Source organism: Raphanus sativus, chromosome 6 (assembly GCF_000801105.2).
Source record: "Raphanus sativus cultivar WK10039 chromosome 6, ASM80110v3, whole genome shotgun sequence".
Taxonomy (NCBI): Eukaryota; Viridiplantae; Streptophyta; class Magnoliopsida; order Brassicales; family Brassicaceae; genus Raphanus; species Raphanus sativus.
Window position 1 is genome coordinate 25,892,757 of NC_079516.1, and position 16,609 is coordinate 25,909,365.

Consider the following 16,609-nt stretch of genomic DNA (forward strand, 5'->3'; position numbering starts at 1 on the left):
AATATACACGTTTAAAGAAGTTTGAATATTTCAAATATTTTTAGAATATTTTTTAAACTGAATTTTCATAAATTTTTGCAAAATTCAGATTTTTTATCCATAGAAGGCATTTATCCGTAGAAGACACTTTCTACACTGCGTAGAATGAAGATAAAAATCTCATAAGCAGGTTGACCTCATATAACAGTCAGAATAATGTCTAGATTTCACACTCTGGAGTTGTAGAATACGTAATAAAAGTAGAAGCTGCATTCGACAGAAAAATAGATATCTTTGCAATTAGTAGAATTCGCATTACCCATGTTTAGAATTTTAAATAAAAGTAGATTGTTCGTTCTAAACAAGTAGACGAACTTTTTTAATCTAGAACTAGATTTTGATCCGCGCTTGGAAGCGCGGAATATTTTACGATAAAAAATTTCACTAATAACTTAACAAATATTTTGGTAATTTTTAAAGAGTGTGTATTTAAAATATTTTTGCATTTAAATCAGTGTTTTTAAATTCAACCCAATTGTGATTATACCCGTTAATCCGGAGATCTGACAATTCAATTTTGGTTTTTAAAATATTCATATTAAAAAAAATCACTAAACCTCGAGACTAACCGATTGAACTGATGGATGACCGATATGTAATCTAATTGGATTTAAATTGTAATAGTTTCATAATTTGTAATCTTATAATCCAAATTTTAAAGTTCATTATTTTGCAATTTATGAAATTATGATGTTTCTACAAAATTCTAAAGAGAAAATGATAGATATAAATAACTAAGATTAATTATTATATTGTCTGTAAACATTGATAGTAGTATAAAAATATATTGTTTGGAAACATTGATAGTAGTACAAAGAAATAAGTATATTGTTTGGAAACATGGATAGTAGTATAAAGAAAGTAACATTAGTGATTTAATGTAGATTTAACTATAAAGTATAAAGGTGTATTTAATTTAAAAACTTACAAAATAAATGTTAGGTCCAACAGAATGTTTCTGTTTTAATAAGATAGATTCACTTTCTACTAACCTATTTTCCGTAAAAGATAACTTCTACTTTTAATAGAACATAATTTAAAATTTTAATTTATCAAGTTTTTCAACTAAAAAATACCAGTTTGTGTATATGGATGTTTTATCATTTGTTTCTATTTTTTACAATTTTTTTTGATTGATAAAACTATTTATTTTATTAAATTTTAGAATTGGAAAGGATAAAAGAGAGAAAAGTGGACAAAAAAGTTTTTATTCCAAAGAGACAATCATGCTGAGTTTTTGTTCTGTTTTGGTAGTTTTCCTTTATTTTACTATTTTCTGCTAGTTTTTATATACAACAAATAGAAACTTTGGTTATATTTTATTTTAGTTTTGTAACGCAATATAGTTTCAGTTACCACTGATTTAAAAGACCATTCGTTAAATTACAAGAAATTAACAGAATTAATAGTCTGTGTCTGTTATGGTTGTTTTCTTAAAGCAAAATAAAAAAATAAAAAATACTTAATGGAAACAAACTATTAATTATGTTAATTTCTTGTAATATAACAATTGGTGTTTTTTTGTTGGCATCAGTTTAAACAGATTCATATAGATTGTGTAAATCAAATTGGTAACTTCATATCCGTATGGATGATCAACGACGACTACTTCTTTGCACTTTCTATGAAAACGTCTACCTCTACCTCTGAATTATGTGTTCGTGGTATATGAACGAATTCTGAATTGTGAAATTTTTTTTTAGGATCTTGATATCTTTTAAATAGCTTGTAAAAATTGGTCATTCTTTTGGTTTCGAAACTATCTTCCTCAACAATTGATATTTTAAAATATCTTTCGTAATATCAATTTATTATTGATTTTTATTTAGGTAATTTTTATTTTAGAATTATCAGTGTGTCTAGTTACAGTAATTTTTATACAAGTCTAGGCGTGGGAAAGAATGGCGTTCAACAAATCAAAATATTATTAATAGCCACCACCACTCGTTCAATGCACACTTTTATCGTGATTTATGATATTTTCAAATATGGAAATTGGACAAAATAATTTTCAACTTTCAAATTTGACTTAAGCAAAAACTTTTTGTTTTTCAAACTGAGCTATTTTAAACTGAGAACCACGTTTATTTAATCCTTAACTTTCAGATAGAACATGAACAAATTTTAGATTTTTGTTGATCAATTTTTTTTTAGTGCTGGATAATTATGTTATTACAACTATGAAAAATATTACATAATATTTTATAATGCGACAAATCTATCTATAGTATAAAGATTAAGGTCTGACTGCATCACGTAAGCCGCCCTATGAGATCCACGTTTGACGGTATTCTTTGCATCATGCTTCAGATCTCTTTTTACTTATATATAAGTTAAGTAAAACAGAACACATATATGTAGGAGGAGGATTACACCCCTCAAAAGGTCTATCAAACAGCGAGATATGGCCTATCAAGCGAGAAAGATGAGCAGGATATCGGGCCGAGAAGATGGTCCAAGGGGGATCGTTTAGTCGATCAGGCGACTAAACCACAAAGGGCCACTTGGCCGGCCCATCGACTAAAAGCCCGCTTAGATCGACGGATACTAGGGCGAACACCAGCGAGCTACCTATAAAAGGGAGAGAAGTAGCAACGTGAAGGGGACCGAGACTTCTACACACACACTAAGCGGCTAGAACTAGGGTTTCATTTCTCTTTATCCACTATCTTGTACCGTTTTCCCAGCCAGCTCTACGAGCACCGGCTTGTTCTTACCGTTTACTTTTACTTTGTAACCGACAAACTCTTTCTCTGCAATAAAAAAGTCTTCGTTAAACCCAAAGACGAGTTTCGTCTTTCTCTTTACTAGTTTCCGACCGAACTCGGTTCAAACAGTTGGCGCCCACCGTGGGGCATAACAAAGTAATGTTAGCAAAGATGAGTCCGAACCCCGAAGGTTCTACTTCCGGCGACGAACACGACGCACCGGACCCAACCCCAGTCACAGCTATTCCGATAGCACATGATTTCGTCGATACCATCATGGAACGTTGATATCTTGCATATTTGCATTGTTTTACCCATTCATTCATGTGCATTTTTATCATTTAGACTAGGATTTAGCATGTTTAGGTTGCATTTTGCATACATGAGTCCTTATTAGGTATTGTAGTATCACATGAAGTTCTTGGAGACATTTGGGTGCATTTGTGGCTCAAAAGAGGTGATAAAAATGATCTAGAGACGAACAGCCCCAGAGTGACCTCCCAGAGTGATCCTGCCTGGTCACTGTGAGCGCACCATCCTGGAGTGACCTGCCCCAGCGACCCTTGCTGGTCACTCGGCTGCCGACGCCATCCTGGAGTGACCTCCTGGAGTGACCCTGCCTGGTCACTCCGTGTTCCGTTTTAGCTCGAAGTTTAACATTAATCAGGGGAATTTTGATCATTTCTTATGCACGTTTTACACTTTCTAAACCTATGTTTAAGTACCTTTTGTAAGCCATTGGAGGCTGGATGATCTTTTATCTTTGAAAACACAAAAACCTCTTGAGAAGTTCATCTCTTTTGATCATTTCATTGTTATGTTCTTGTGTTCTTGTTGATTTCTTATCTATTATCTCTCTACATGATTAATCTGAAATCCAATATGGGTTTAAGAGGAATCATGGGGATTAGTGAGTAATCACCTTTTGGATTCATGGGTTAGGGTGATTAAGGGTGATTAGGCTAGTTCTAGGATGTTTTAGGTGTAGATCATACTTGTTCTTTGCTAGTAGAGTGATCTTAATGCATCTTTTGAGTAGGCCACTAAAAGGTTAACCTTTAGGCATTTCTCACCCGACAGGTGTTTGATGAAATACCTGAGACAACTCTCCTAGGCTTTTAGTGTACTTTGCCAAAGACATTTGTTGTTAAAGATGCTAAGATAACTAATAGATCTGTTAGTAATGATTGCTTGCATGTTATTCAACCAAAGACATTTGATGTTTGAGATATGTTAGCAAATGAGCATTCATCTAGACATAGAGCTTCCTTAGAATTGTGTCTAGGCTTAAGGTTGATAGTTTGATTGATCATTTGCCATCCTTAGTTCGAAACCTGATCACCCAAGGTCTAAATCCCTATACCCATGAGTTCTCCTTTCTAATAGTTAAAAAGTATCATTTCGTTAATTGCATTCTAGTTATAGTTAAAAACCACCAAATCATTGGCTGCACTTAGATTAGACAAATACTTGCATTCTCACTGCTTTGAGTTCCTCAGAACTGGTTCGACAACTTCCACTATACTATCATTTGACTTGGGAGCCTCAAAACTCCTAACATCAAACGTTTTGCCCGACAAGACGTTGCTCAGAAGGCGGCCACCAAGCAAATCGCCGCCTTCGCTGCACTCCTTGCTCCTCTCGCCGGTGCTCCAGATGCGCCGACTACTACCATCCGGAGACAGCTGTTCAACACCGACATAACTGCCGATCCCGCGAATCAAGGCGCCCCTTCCAGTACCTTGAACCCAGACGCCGCTCCTTTCACACCCGCAAATCTAGATCTGCAGATGATTCGCGAACTCGCCGCACTTAAACAGTCGCTCCAGGACATACACTGCATCACCACCTCCGCACCGCAGATCGAGCAAGTCCTGGCCAACACCCTCCGGACCCCCTTTTCTCACATAGTCACTAACGTCCGACTACGACCAATAGAGAAGCTCCGACTGCCGACTTACGAGGGTCTCACCGACCCAATGGCTCACATCACGTCCTTGAACATTGCGGTACGCCGAGCGAACTTTTCCGATGAAGAACGAGACGGCGGCTACTGTCAGCTTTTCGTCGAGAGTTTAAAAGGACCGGTTCTCACCAGGTTCACGGGTCTCACCGAGAACTCCATCAAAGATTTCCACGATTTGTCGTCCGCCTTCTTCAAGAACTACATCATGTTTACTCAAGAGGACGCAATGGTATCAGATCTGTGGAACCTTTCTCAAGGAAAAGATCAAAGCTTCGAAGTTTCATGGAGAAATTCAAAGCCATCGTCTCGAAAGTCATCCTGCCCGACAGCGTCGCAGTAGTGGCTCTCAAGAACACATTATACGTCCTCTCCGTTTTCCGCGATGATCTTTACAGAAACCCATGACGTCCCTTTCTGACGCCATCGCTTGTTCTTAAAACTTCATCCGCATGGAGAAAGACACAAAAGCTCATATCGGCAAGTTGAACGCAGCCAAAACTGCAACAGCCACAAAACCGGCGCCAAGAACGTGGATACTCGTCAAGAGCCACGACAACACTCGTCAGACGACAAGGCGACCCAGAAGAAAAATTTCCTATACGTCGTCGACGACGAGACTCCCCCATCATCAACAACTGTAGTCCGCGAGAAAGGGTGGAACGTTTACAACCGAGAAACCGATGGCAAACCGTCAGAGTCCTCTGCACCAGCGAGCTCTAGGCCCCCAGGAGCCGAGAAATGGTGCGACTATCATAACGCCAAATCACACGACACGAAGGAATGCAAGACACTCTTTGAGCAAATCCTCTTCTCCGTCGCGAGTGGTAAGCTAGAGATCGAACCGCCGAAGCCGAGAGCCAGAAGTCCCGCAAGCTGGAGCAAGAATAAGGACATGAAAACGCAAAGGTCGCAAGGCAAAGCCCCCAAGAACGAAAGGCGAGCAACACCCGAAGAAGTGACTCCAGCATCACCAGAAAAAGGCAACTCCTCGATCTATGAGTAATCACCGAGAAACCGACGACGAGTCGAAACCGTCTTGGCAAGACCCACCAGAAACACCAAGGATCGCGAGCTACCGCAAGCAAGGAGGCGTATTAACGTCGTTCTGACGCAGAAAAAAACCTTATCCGACGACGCCGAGCAAACTTCTCCTGCGGACTTGCGCGCTCAGCTAAGTCGCCCGTCACCGAGCGACCTACGGAACCTCCTCAAACGAAAGGACAAACCGACAACAGACGCCGTCAGCTACACCTCTGATCTTCGCGACTTGATCAATTTCTCCAAGACTTTCCGGTTAAATGCCCAAAGCCCCGACCCGTCGACCTACGAGAAAAGCTCAATTCCAAGAAACCAAAATTGAGAAACCAGTCGCCCCCTGTACTCCTATCTTCGACAAAAACTAGAGGCCTCCAAAAATCGTCCATCAAACCACGGGAATGATGTTGTTATTAACGTCATTATGGGCGGGTCCCCACTGTGCGGAGATTCTGTCAGATCCGTTAAAGACTATCGCCGCCGAGCAACATCTTCACGTAAATGGCCGTTAAATCCCGAGAATGATCATGACATCACTTTCTCGCCCGATGACGCACTTGGTATCCATATGCCACACAACGATCCTCTCCTAGTTGAACTCGGAATCATAGACTGCTAAGTCGCCAAAATTCTAATCGACACAGGCAGTTCCGTTGATCTGATCTTCCGAGACACCCTCGACATGATGGGCGTTGATACAGGAAGCATGAAACCGTTTTCCCGCTCCCTTACAGGTTTTAACAATCATCTAAAGTCATGATCGGCACATTTCGCCTTCCAGTGTTTGCATGCGGCATCACACGGACCGTCAAGTTCTCGGTTGTCTCCAAAGCCCCTTACAACGCGATCCTTGGGAACCATGTGGCTACACTCGATGAAAGCTATTCCGTCGACGTACCAACAATACGTCAAGTTCCCTGGACCCGACGGAAAGATTTGGACACTACGGGGAGATCAGCAAGTTGCTAGAGATCTGTTGATCGCGACCATCAAACTACAGCGACCAACGTCACACATCAACTCCGTATCGAAACCCTTACAGAAAGTGTTCCCTCAACAAGAAGTGGTCCTTGACGTCCATGTCGACGATACCGATCCTAGCAAAGTAATCCGCGTTGGCGCATTTTTGTCGGATGATATGCAGCAGCAAATCATTGAATTTCTACGTCAAAACGTCTCCACCTTCGCTTGGACCACATCTGACATGAAAGGAATCGACCCAGCGATCACTTCCCACAAGTTAAACGTTGATCCCACCTTCAAACCTATCCGCCAAAAGAGCCAAAAGTTGGGTCCGGAACTTTCAAAGGCAGTCAACGACGAAGTGGATCGCCTGCTCGCTGCCGACTCCATCATGGAGGTCAAATACCCCGACTGGCACGCTAATCATGTCGTCGTGAAAAAATAAAAACGGCAAATGGCGAGTCAGCGTTGACTTTACAGACCTCAACAAGGCTTGTCCAAAGGACAGTTTTCCTCTGCCGCATATCAACCATTTAGTCGAGTCAACAACCGAGAATGCACTGCTGACATTCATGGATGCATTCTCGGGATACAATCAGATAATGATGCATCCCGACGACCGAAAAAAACCCGTGTTCATAACAGACAGAGGAACCTACTGCTACAAGGTAATGCCCTTCGGCCTCAAGAACCCCGGGAGCAACTTATCAACGCCTTGTCAACCGTATGTTCGCCGACAAACTTGGTTCCACGATGGAAGGCTACATCGACGATATGATGGTCAAGTCACTCCGAGCTTAGGACCATCTCACGCACCTTTGGGCCTGCTTCGCGACGCTTAACGAGTACGGCATGAAACTTAACCCGGAAAAATGCATGTTCGGGGTTATGTCCTACGATTTTCTAAGATACGTCGTGACTCAGAGAGGCATCGAAGCTAGTCCCAAACAGATATCAGCAATCCTCGATCTCCCAAGCCCAAAGAACAGCCGAGAAGTACAGCGTCTCACCGGCCGAATTGCAGCGCTCAACAGGTTCATTTCGCGCTCAACCGACAAATGCCTTCCCTTTTTTGAATTGTTGCGAGGCAATAAGAAATTTATCCCGCCAGTCCTCTCGAAACCGGAAGCAGGCGACATCCTTCCTCTTTATTTGCGGTCACATCCATCGCCGTCAGCAGCGTTCTTATCCGCGAGGATAGAGGCGAGCAGAAACCCATATATTACACAAGTAAAGCATGACAAAACCCGAAACCCGCTACCCCACCCTCGAAAATATGGCACTTGCAGTCGTGCATTCAGCGAGAAAACTCCGCCCATACTATCAGACTACTTGCAGACGTGGGTTACAAAACTCCGCCTACGAGATGCGCCCTTGACAAACGACACACTCGCCATTCGGTCTCCAACGGCGAAAGGCATGTTCGATAACCAAGGGCGCGTCTCGTCATTTGTTTCTCGCGACTAAAGAGTCGATCCAGCGACAAAAATTCCATTTTTGTCTGAAGCGAGTCTTCAAACGACGAAAGGAATATTTGACGATCAAGGGACGCGTCCCGTAGCCTACTTCCTGCGACTTAAGAGCAAATCCAGCGACAAAATCTTCCCTTCAGTCTGGAGAAAATCGCCAACGACAAAAAGCGCACTCACCGTTCAACTTCCGCGAATAAAAACACCATCTGAAGAAAAAGTAACCCAGCGACTAAAATACCCTCTGAAACAAGAATAATCCCCGACTAAAAGAAAGCAAATCTGGCGACAGGATCTTCATCAAAGATTAAAGGCACCCCCATCGTTCAAATTCGGCGACTAAAAACGACCTCTAGAGCAAGAAGAAATCCAGCGACTAAAACTTCCTCCTCGGTTCGTACGAGAGATCCGTGACAGAACTCGCATCCGAGGCAGAAACTAGAGATCTCCCGACCAGAACTCACTGCTCACCAAACCCTTTCAACAAATAATTCAGCAGGATCGAGTTACCCCGACCACAGACGAACTGGGGGGACTTACTGTAGGAGGAGGATTGCACCCCTCCAAAGGCCTAGCAAACAGCGTGATATGGCCTATCAGGCGAGAAAGATGAGCAGGATATCGGGCCGAGAAGATGGCCCAAGGAGGATCGTTTTGTCGATCAGGCGACTAAACGACAAAGGCCCACTTGGCCGGCACATCGACTAAAAGCCCGCTTAGATCGACGGATACTAGGGCGAACACCAGCGAGCTACCTATGAAAGGGAGAGAAGTAGCAACGTGAAGGAGATCGAGATTTCTACACACACTAAGCGGCTAGAACTAGGGTTTTATTTTCCTCTATCCGCTATCTTGTACCGTTTTCCCGGCCAGCTCTACGAGCACCGGCTTCTTACCGTTTACTCTTCCTTTGTAACCGACAAACTCTTTCTCTGCAATAAAATGTCTTCGTTAAACCCACAGACGAGTTTCGTCTTTCTCTCTACTAGTTTCCGACCGAACTCGGTTCAAACAATATACAATATCTTTTCTATACAACAGAACATAAATACAACAAAAGTATTCTGTATATGTCTTCTTAAATTTACATATAATTCAAATTCATGAAGGTCTTCATAAATATTAATGTATGAAGAACTTGATAAAAAGTTGAACACATATAAGATATGCTTTTTTGTATTTATTTAAATTATAGATTCATTTCTTAAACCGTTTTAATCAAGGGGAATTTTCAAAAATACCACTTGAAGGTATTCATCTTTACCATCACTAAAAACACATTTTTAAAAATACCTTATTTATTAAAAAGTTAAAAACTCTTATATCTTTATTTTTATATGCTTTTCAAAATTCTAACCATAAACTTTAAATCCTAAACCCCCAACTCTAAACCCTAAATCATCAACTCTAAATCATAAACCCTAAACTCTATACCATAAATTCAATACTCTAAACCCTGAACCCTAAAACCTCAACTATAAACTTTAAATCCTTAGCTCTAAACCCTAAACTATATACCCTAAACCTTAAAACATTAAATCTAAACCCTAAATCCTGAACCTTCAAATCTAAACCCTTCATTAAAAGTAGTGGTAAAACTGGTTAGTGTAAACATGAAAAATGATACTAACCAAAATTTTGAATTTAGTACCTGAATTTGAAAAAAGGCTTTCAAGTGCTTACAACCGACAACATGTCAGGTAACCGGTAACTTTAACCGTGTGGAAAAATTGATGTCGTTTCTATCAGTGAAAAAAACGCACTTGTCAAGAATAAATCATGGGTATCTCATAAGTTAACAGTACATCATTATGTACCAAAGATAAATTCTGGCTACATCATTAACCACTTGTGCCATCAGTGAAACTCTATCGGCTGATGGTTGGTACTAGGAGAAAGACATTTAATGAATACCTTCCAAATAATGTCAGAGGATGGACTGGTCATCTGTTACGGACATCATGTAAATTATCCTGGGTACATCATTAACCACTTGTGCCATCAGTGAAACTCTATCGGCTGATCCGGTCGGTACTAGGAGAAACGCATTTAATGAATACCTTCCGAATAATGTTAGAGGATGGACAGGTCATCTGTTACGGGCATCATGTAATTACTTGGACCGAAACCCAAGCCCAGACTAGCCAAATAGTGATAATTTAATTCTCAGAAAGAATCGAACCAAAACGGATGTGAGTACACACCAAACTTCGATAGATTACCACTAGAATACCACCACTTGGTTAACTATATTACCTTTTAAATTAGCGATTATCTTTTTTTTTTCATCAGCACCAATAAATTTCAAACAACCAAAAAAATCTCAAATAAAAAATACAAAATTATTTTATAAATAAAGTAACTTATTTTCATATATTATATATTTATATATTTATTTTTCTAATATTGAGTTAAAATTTTTATATTTATTTTTTGAATCACTTATTATTGTTAAAAGTTTGTTACATTCTTGCATGTATTATCAGTCGAAGAAATATTGATTTTAATAGTATTGAATATGTTAATTTTATAAAATAATTTATTTAAATTTTATTTCATTTCCTTCATAATCTGATCATTTTCTCTTATTTCTAACATACGTTTATCTAAATTTAAAAGTTATATAATTTCAAAAAACATAGAAACAAATTAAACTTATAATAATACTTGATAAATTTTATATCAAATAAGACCATTTAGTATAATGATAACTTGTTGAAATTAGTTTTAGAAATCTACTTATTAGAAATCTTGATATATTAATTTGTTTTTGAAAGTAAACAACAGTTCTCCACTAGCGCAAGTTGTTTTTCTACTAGTTTAGATATTGACAGTGTGCTGAATCCGGTACTAGATTCAGCATGTTATTTTATGTTCATCCACGAACCGGTCCACCTCAGCATGTTATTTTATGTTCAGGTACTAGATTCAGATTTTCTACTAGTTTAGGTATCAATCAGATAATATTACCTTAGTTCGGATACGAATCGGCCATTTTTCTACTAATGTGTTGATGGTAACACAAAAATAGGGGAATCATTCAAAATACATATTATCAGATTTTTGTTTCTCTGAGAGTGTTCTATCTCACTCAACAACAGAACATTGTGTTTACATGTTTTCAATATAGGATTTCGAGTCTGGTTATTTGTTTGGTTTTACAGTATTGTAGGTCCTTTGGTTCTACATATATGAACTTTCTAGTATGCTGGTGGCTTATGGTTTCAATAGATGTTATGGGTCATTGGCTTCTGTTTTTTCTTAACAAAACGATGCAGTTATTTGATTTGTGTTATATTACATGTGGTATCTAATGGTTTTGAATGAGGTTGCAGAAGTTTGGATTTTTATACCATTGCATATTTTGAGTTTGGAGTTGATTACATATCAGCTGCAGACTATGAGACTTATGTTTTTTCTTCTGTTAGGAATTATCGATCGTTTGATTGCTTAACTAAATAACACTAGAATTTGATTACCGAGTTTCCGGTCTCGAACCGGTACGTCTTGGGTGGGAATCGTCTCACACAACATCTACTATCAATCAAATGGGTTTACACAAACGCTATAGGCGCTCTCACCGAAAAAGAATAAGAAAGTTCAAAGAAACTCTATCTCTTAGAGACATGACTTGAACAATGTCTCTTAGTTTTTTTTTTACTTTTATCTCTCTCTTAACTTCTCTTTGTCCCTGTGTTTAGGGTTTCTCGGATCTCTCGGATGATCAACCAAGCTTGGGACGTCTTCTATTTATACTTGAACGATAGCCAACTTATTCCTCCTAATACTCCTAATGTCGTAAGGATTATGTAAATAATCCTTTTCCTTTTCCTTACATAATAAGATCAATGTCGGTTTGTAAGGCACATTATGCGATTGGGCTTTGTTCTAACTTCTGACCCAATAGAACAATATTGATTCAAAGCTCATATTCTCACATCTTCTTTGGACCATGAGTTTTGAATCTCTCTGTTTTTCTTCACATGGGATTTTGTCTGTTAGTGTCTTAATCTCTAGTTCTCATATAAGTTTTAAAGAACAAAAGTTTCAGTGGAAAATAACGATGAGCATTATAATGTTGACGAGGATGATAATTTTGGTGCAGAGAAACTACCACGTAAGGAGATCAGGAATTTATTTTCACTTGATATTACTTTTTGGAACAAATTCTATGACAGAAACGGGAGAAGTAGTAGCAACAGACATCTCTCTTGTCTATTGGGTTCGAGCTGTCGTTCTTGATCTGGAACTGAGGAATAATGGAAACCAAATAGTGCTATGGTTAAATATATATATCCAACTTTTACAAATGCAGACAGTGAGAGGGATGAGGTATTACAGAGGTTTACAAGAATAACAGATTTGTTCATATTAATTCTATCTCCACTCACATTACATGTAGGAAACGTGAGAATTTCAAGGTGTTATATTGAATATTTACGTATTTAATACCAAGGCAAATTTAAAAGGAAAACACATTATCTGGCATTGTAAATATTACTATTTTTGAAACAGAGCAGGGCCATGGTGAGGGTTACTATGATCGCTAACATAGGTACAGGTTTTTCTGCTCAATTGTTTTTTCCCAGCCAGAGAGCGAGGTTTACTGGAGTTGTGGTTTCATACACATATTTAGAATCATATCCCATTAGTAATTTAAGAGATCAAGAGAAAATAATGATTTGAGGATGTTCCGTTAAAAAGAAAAGTCCCCAACAAACTCCCAAACTGAAACCCCATTTTTGTAACCCAAGCTCTAACTACAGAAAGCTTTAAGATTTTGTTGAATTCACGAACATTCCAACAAAAACTTGACATTTAAGGGTTTCTACGTGAGGACCTTGTGCCGAAGTCCCATGAGAACCGCTAGTCTTCCTCTTTATGTTACGTTGAGAGGGTTTCTACAGTACTGTACTTTGTTTCTTCCGTTTCCTCTATAACACTCTGGTCCTTTTCATTTAATTCATTACTGGAGTTGGTTGTCAACGGCGATTGCTCCTGCGTCTTCCTCTGATATCTTTCCTTCCTCCAATGACAGTGTCTCCCTTACCTGTAAAGCCAGAGACTCCCCTCACTTAAAATTTTTTGGTGCCATTTCTTTATCCGGGAAATCTTCCGATTTCTGTTTAGCCAGGACACAAACTTTCTCCAAGTGACCCCATTTAGCACAAGCATTTCATCTAGCAGGTAGCCATGGGAATAAGAAGTCCAATATTGGATTCATACTGAGACTAATGATTTTCTTGACAATGATATATTGCTGAGAAAAATGTGTTCCTCTTGATGAATATTCAATTCTTTTTTCTTCGTCACCTAAACACCCATGAAGTACAACAACCTTCTTCATTGAACTGATGTAATACATAATGCAACTTCTGAATGTGCAATGGGGAAAATTGAATACTTGTAGAAATGCAACCAGAAGAATCTATCAAGTATGATCAAGCTTTCATTTGATAGACAAAGAAAAAGAATGGTAAAGATCCCTTGCGGATAGATAGATATATAGATAGATATAACACTTTCTTGTGCTCCCAGGTTTTGTCTAGACCAACAAATGAAGGAAGATTGTGGACCACACAGTGAGGGCCAGAATCGCGACCAAGTATGTCCAAAGCATGAGCACTGAGCACTCGTCTTGTCCAACATTATACAGCTGTGTCATTGTACCTACAGTTTTCAAGTTGTTCATTTGTTATATTTCTTACAGATTTACATGAACTCAGCTGCTGATGGTTTATTTACTAACCGATATTCATGGCAGGTGGGAGAGTGAACTGAAGCATTAAAACATACTGAAACAGAGGATCTGCTGGAAGAAACCCAAAACTCTCAGCTGATTTGACGATGCCTATACCGATGATTGGGAGAAGTATGTATCGAACACAGACTATTCCAAGAACAACAACGGGTTTGACAGCAGAAGAACGTAAACCTGGTTGATTTGAATGACGGTAAGTATCCAAGATGTGGTCTGAAAGTGAGATGTTAGGCGTTGATAGAGGAATTAATTTACCTTGAATGAGGTTGCCCCCTAGTATAATTGTCATACAAGGGATAGTTCCATCTCTGCACAATCGGTTAAGTTAGTAAATTGACATGTATGTGAATTGAAATTGGTCAGGAGGTTGTATTTTAATGGCTAGATTGTGTTAACTTACCCAAGGAGTTTTGCTGTGGCTTGGACTATTCTTAGAGGAGCATCATCACCTATGATAAGTTTTCTGAGCCATGTAACCGCGCCGAAGATGAAACCAATAATCTGAAAGGCATCATCACATGTCACATAAGTATATTATCATACTTCATTCTTGGTATGTTTTTCTTAGTTTGTAAATCGAACTTACCGCACCAACTGTAGGTGGTGCACGAAGCTCCTCTAATATCTCATGGAGGAAGTCTACTCCTTTTCTCCAAAACCCTGTCTCTTGTTTAACCAGCTTCTCTTCTGGCGCACCCAGGAGACGGGTCTCGTGATCAGCCTCTAAGTCACTATTAGATGATTTAATTGCTGTTTTCTCAGACTCTTCTATGTCTTTGAATTTCATTGCTGACCCTTTTATAAGTCGGAACGTGTAAGTCCATATGTAGAAACCCCCTAGCTGCACATTTGAGGTTCATTTCTACTTATCTTTTTCTTCATCTCATGTCTCTATCTAGAAACAAGGGAATGTTAACATTACATACCGCCATGGAGAAAGACGCGTAAGAGAGTCCAACGGTTCTGCATACACTTCGGTTACCAAATGGACTCTTGTCCTCGTCGCAGATTGCTGGGACAAGTATGATTGGTAGGTTTCCCATATTTCCTATTTACCAAAATTGTTATAAACTATGCGAGAAGATAATTCGAAAACAGATGTTAAACGATAAAAATAAACTGACACATAAATTAACGTGGTGGTTCCCTGAATCGGCTACATCCACAGATTAAAAGAAGGTTGGATATATTTTGGATTGTATTAGATATAAAACACACAAAATCATCTGCTAATTACTGTTAACTGAGCCACGCTGAATTCAGTACATAAAATGCACGCATATGTCGTTGATGATGACGTTCATGGTAAAGTCCAAATAAATATTTTGTCACATACCTGTAGAACAAGTTGCAACAATAAGACCTTCAAGATAAGGAGGTGGTTTCAGAATCTTGACAACAATCCAACCAAGAATTCCTCCGATTAAGAATGTAAGTCCCATATTCACCGGCATAAACCACCTTTTTTATTTTTAATCATCAACAAGAACCCAATTGAAAATTAACAGTTTACTATTTTGTTACCATGATGTAAACAGGGTGTTTTTTTTACCATGAGATCATGTCCTCAAGTGTGACCGTCTGAGCCAGATTTGCAAACATCAGAGCCGGTGCAAATAGTACAAACACCACCTACAGTTTTTGGAGTTCATTAAAAGATAGATAACACACGAATCTTGATTCTTTGATATGTTTTTTGCAGAGATCCAAATATCGGGTCAATATTGGTTTTACCTTGTTCATGGAACTGCGAGCTTCCACAGGGAAGAGCTTGCATCTATCAGTGGCCAAAAAAGCTCCAACAACACTTATGATGAGAACTTGAATCACTGGCATAGAAGCCACCTCCAACAATGACCAAAACCCCATCTTTTGTGAAACTTTTTTTCTTTATTGAAACAATTTTATGGATAACTATGAGTCAAGTGGTCGGATTTTGTTTCTCTTCTTCTTCTTTTGCAGTTAATCTGCAGAGAAAACTACAAGCCTGAGAATAGAGAATAGAGAAAAGGTACGAGATAAGCAAAATATATATATGTACAATATTTACTTCCTCGTAAAGTTCTGACTCTGACAGAAGGGGTGATAATTGTATTTAAAACTCATAAAACATGCCAGAGTTTCAGTCTTTTGAGCCCTGTGTCCTTGGAGAAGGACTATAGCTTCCTCTACTTCATATGTTGACACTAAATTACTTTTGTTTCCATTCAAAGGTGACTTTTGTTTTGACCACGTTCACAGAAACCAAATATATATTGTATTACTCTTCTATGTTATATATATTATTTCCATTTTTTTTTTGACCAAGACTTTCATTAATTTTCGATAAGGACAGATTATATTTTTTTTTGTTTTTATCATTAAATCATGTTGGAGTTTTAAATAAAAAAAATTCCTACAGAAAATTAAAAATACTATCATAAGCGATACAACTGATTAATGTTTTTTCTTGGATTTGTAAAAAAAAATTTGGTAAAATGATGAAGGCTTTTTCGAAGCTGGTGATATTATGTTATTTTAAGTAAAATTTTGGCGTTTGAATATAGTGCTGGTGCTGGACATTTGAACGTAATTTATAAGGTGTTGACCCTCTTGAGTCTTGAGGCTGCTGCGTTAAATTATATTTGCCATGTGCTAAAAGGATGGAGAAAGAGTAAAAAGGGATCGA

The 16,609-nt window shown here is 38.6% G+C and overlaps 2 protein-coding genes across 2 annotated transcripts; one reads left to right on the forward strand and one right to left on the reverse strand.

Moving 5' to 3' along the window:
- The first annotated feature begins 2,918 nt into the window (after positions 1–2,918).
- LOC108808214 (uncharacterized) lies at positions 2,919–5,716 on the forward strand. Its single transcript, XM_056987129.1, has 4 exons — positions 2,919–3,030; positions 3,145–3,271; positions 4,291–5,025; positions 5,206–5,716. The coding sequence occupies exons 1-4, from the start codon at positions 2,919–2,921 to the stop codon at positions 5,714–5,716; spliced, it is 1,485 nt and encodes a 494-aa protein (XP_056843109.1).
- Positions 5,717–13,506: 7,790 nt separating this feature from the next.
- LOC108809585 (protein PIN-LIKES 5) lies at positions 13,507–15,810 on the reverse strand. The gene is made up of 9 exons (XM_018581730.2): positions 15,676–15,810; positions 15,494–15,573; positions 15,278–15,402; positions 14,868–14,989; positions 14,528–14,782; positions 14,342–14,442; positions 14,197–14,249; positions 13,930–14,115; positions 13,507–13,850 (listed from the first exon to the last, which is right to left on the reverse strand). Exons 1-9 carry the CDS (start codon positions 15,808–15,810, stop codon positions 13,726–13,728), a joined length of 1,182 nt encoding a protein of 393 aa, XP_018437232.2. The 3' UTR covers positions 13,507–13,725.
- Between the last annotated feature and the right edge of the window lie 799 nt (positions 15,811–16,609).

Excerpts from the sequence above, each read along its gene's own strand:
- LOC108808214 (XM_056987129.1), top strand. The coding sequence starts at position 2,919 with ATGAGTCCGAACCCCGAAGGTTCTACTTCCGGCGACGAACACGACGCA. Across the intron at positions 3,031-3,144 it reads CGTCGATACCATCATGGAAC|GTATTGTAGTATCACATGAA; the intron begins GTTGATATCTTG and ends AGTCCTTATTAG. Across the intron at positions 3,272-4,290 it reads AGTGATCCTGCCTGGTCACT|CCTCAAAACTCCTAACATCA; the intron begins GTGAGCGCACCA and ends TTGACTTGGGAG.
- LOC108809585 (XM_018581730.2), bottom strand. The coding sequence starts at position 15,810 with ATGGGGTTTTGGTCATTGTTGGAGGTGGCTTCTATGCCAGTGATTCAA. Across the intron at positions 15,403-15,493 it reads CTTGAGGACATGATCTCATG|GTGGTTTATGCCGGTGAATA; the intron begins GTAAAAAAAACA and ends AAAATAAAAAAG. Across the intron at positions 14,116-14,196 it reads AGGGGGCAACCTCATTCAAG|GTTTACGTTCTTCTGCTGTC; the intron begins GTAAATTAATTC and ends CAAATCAACCAG.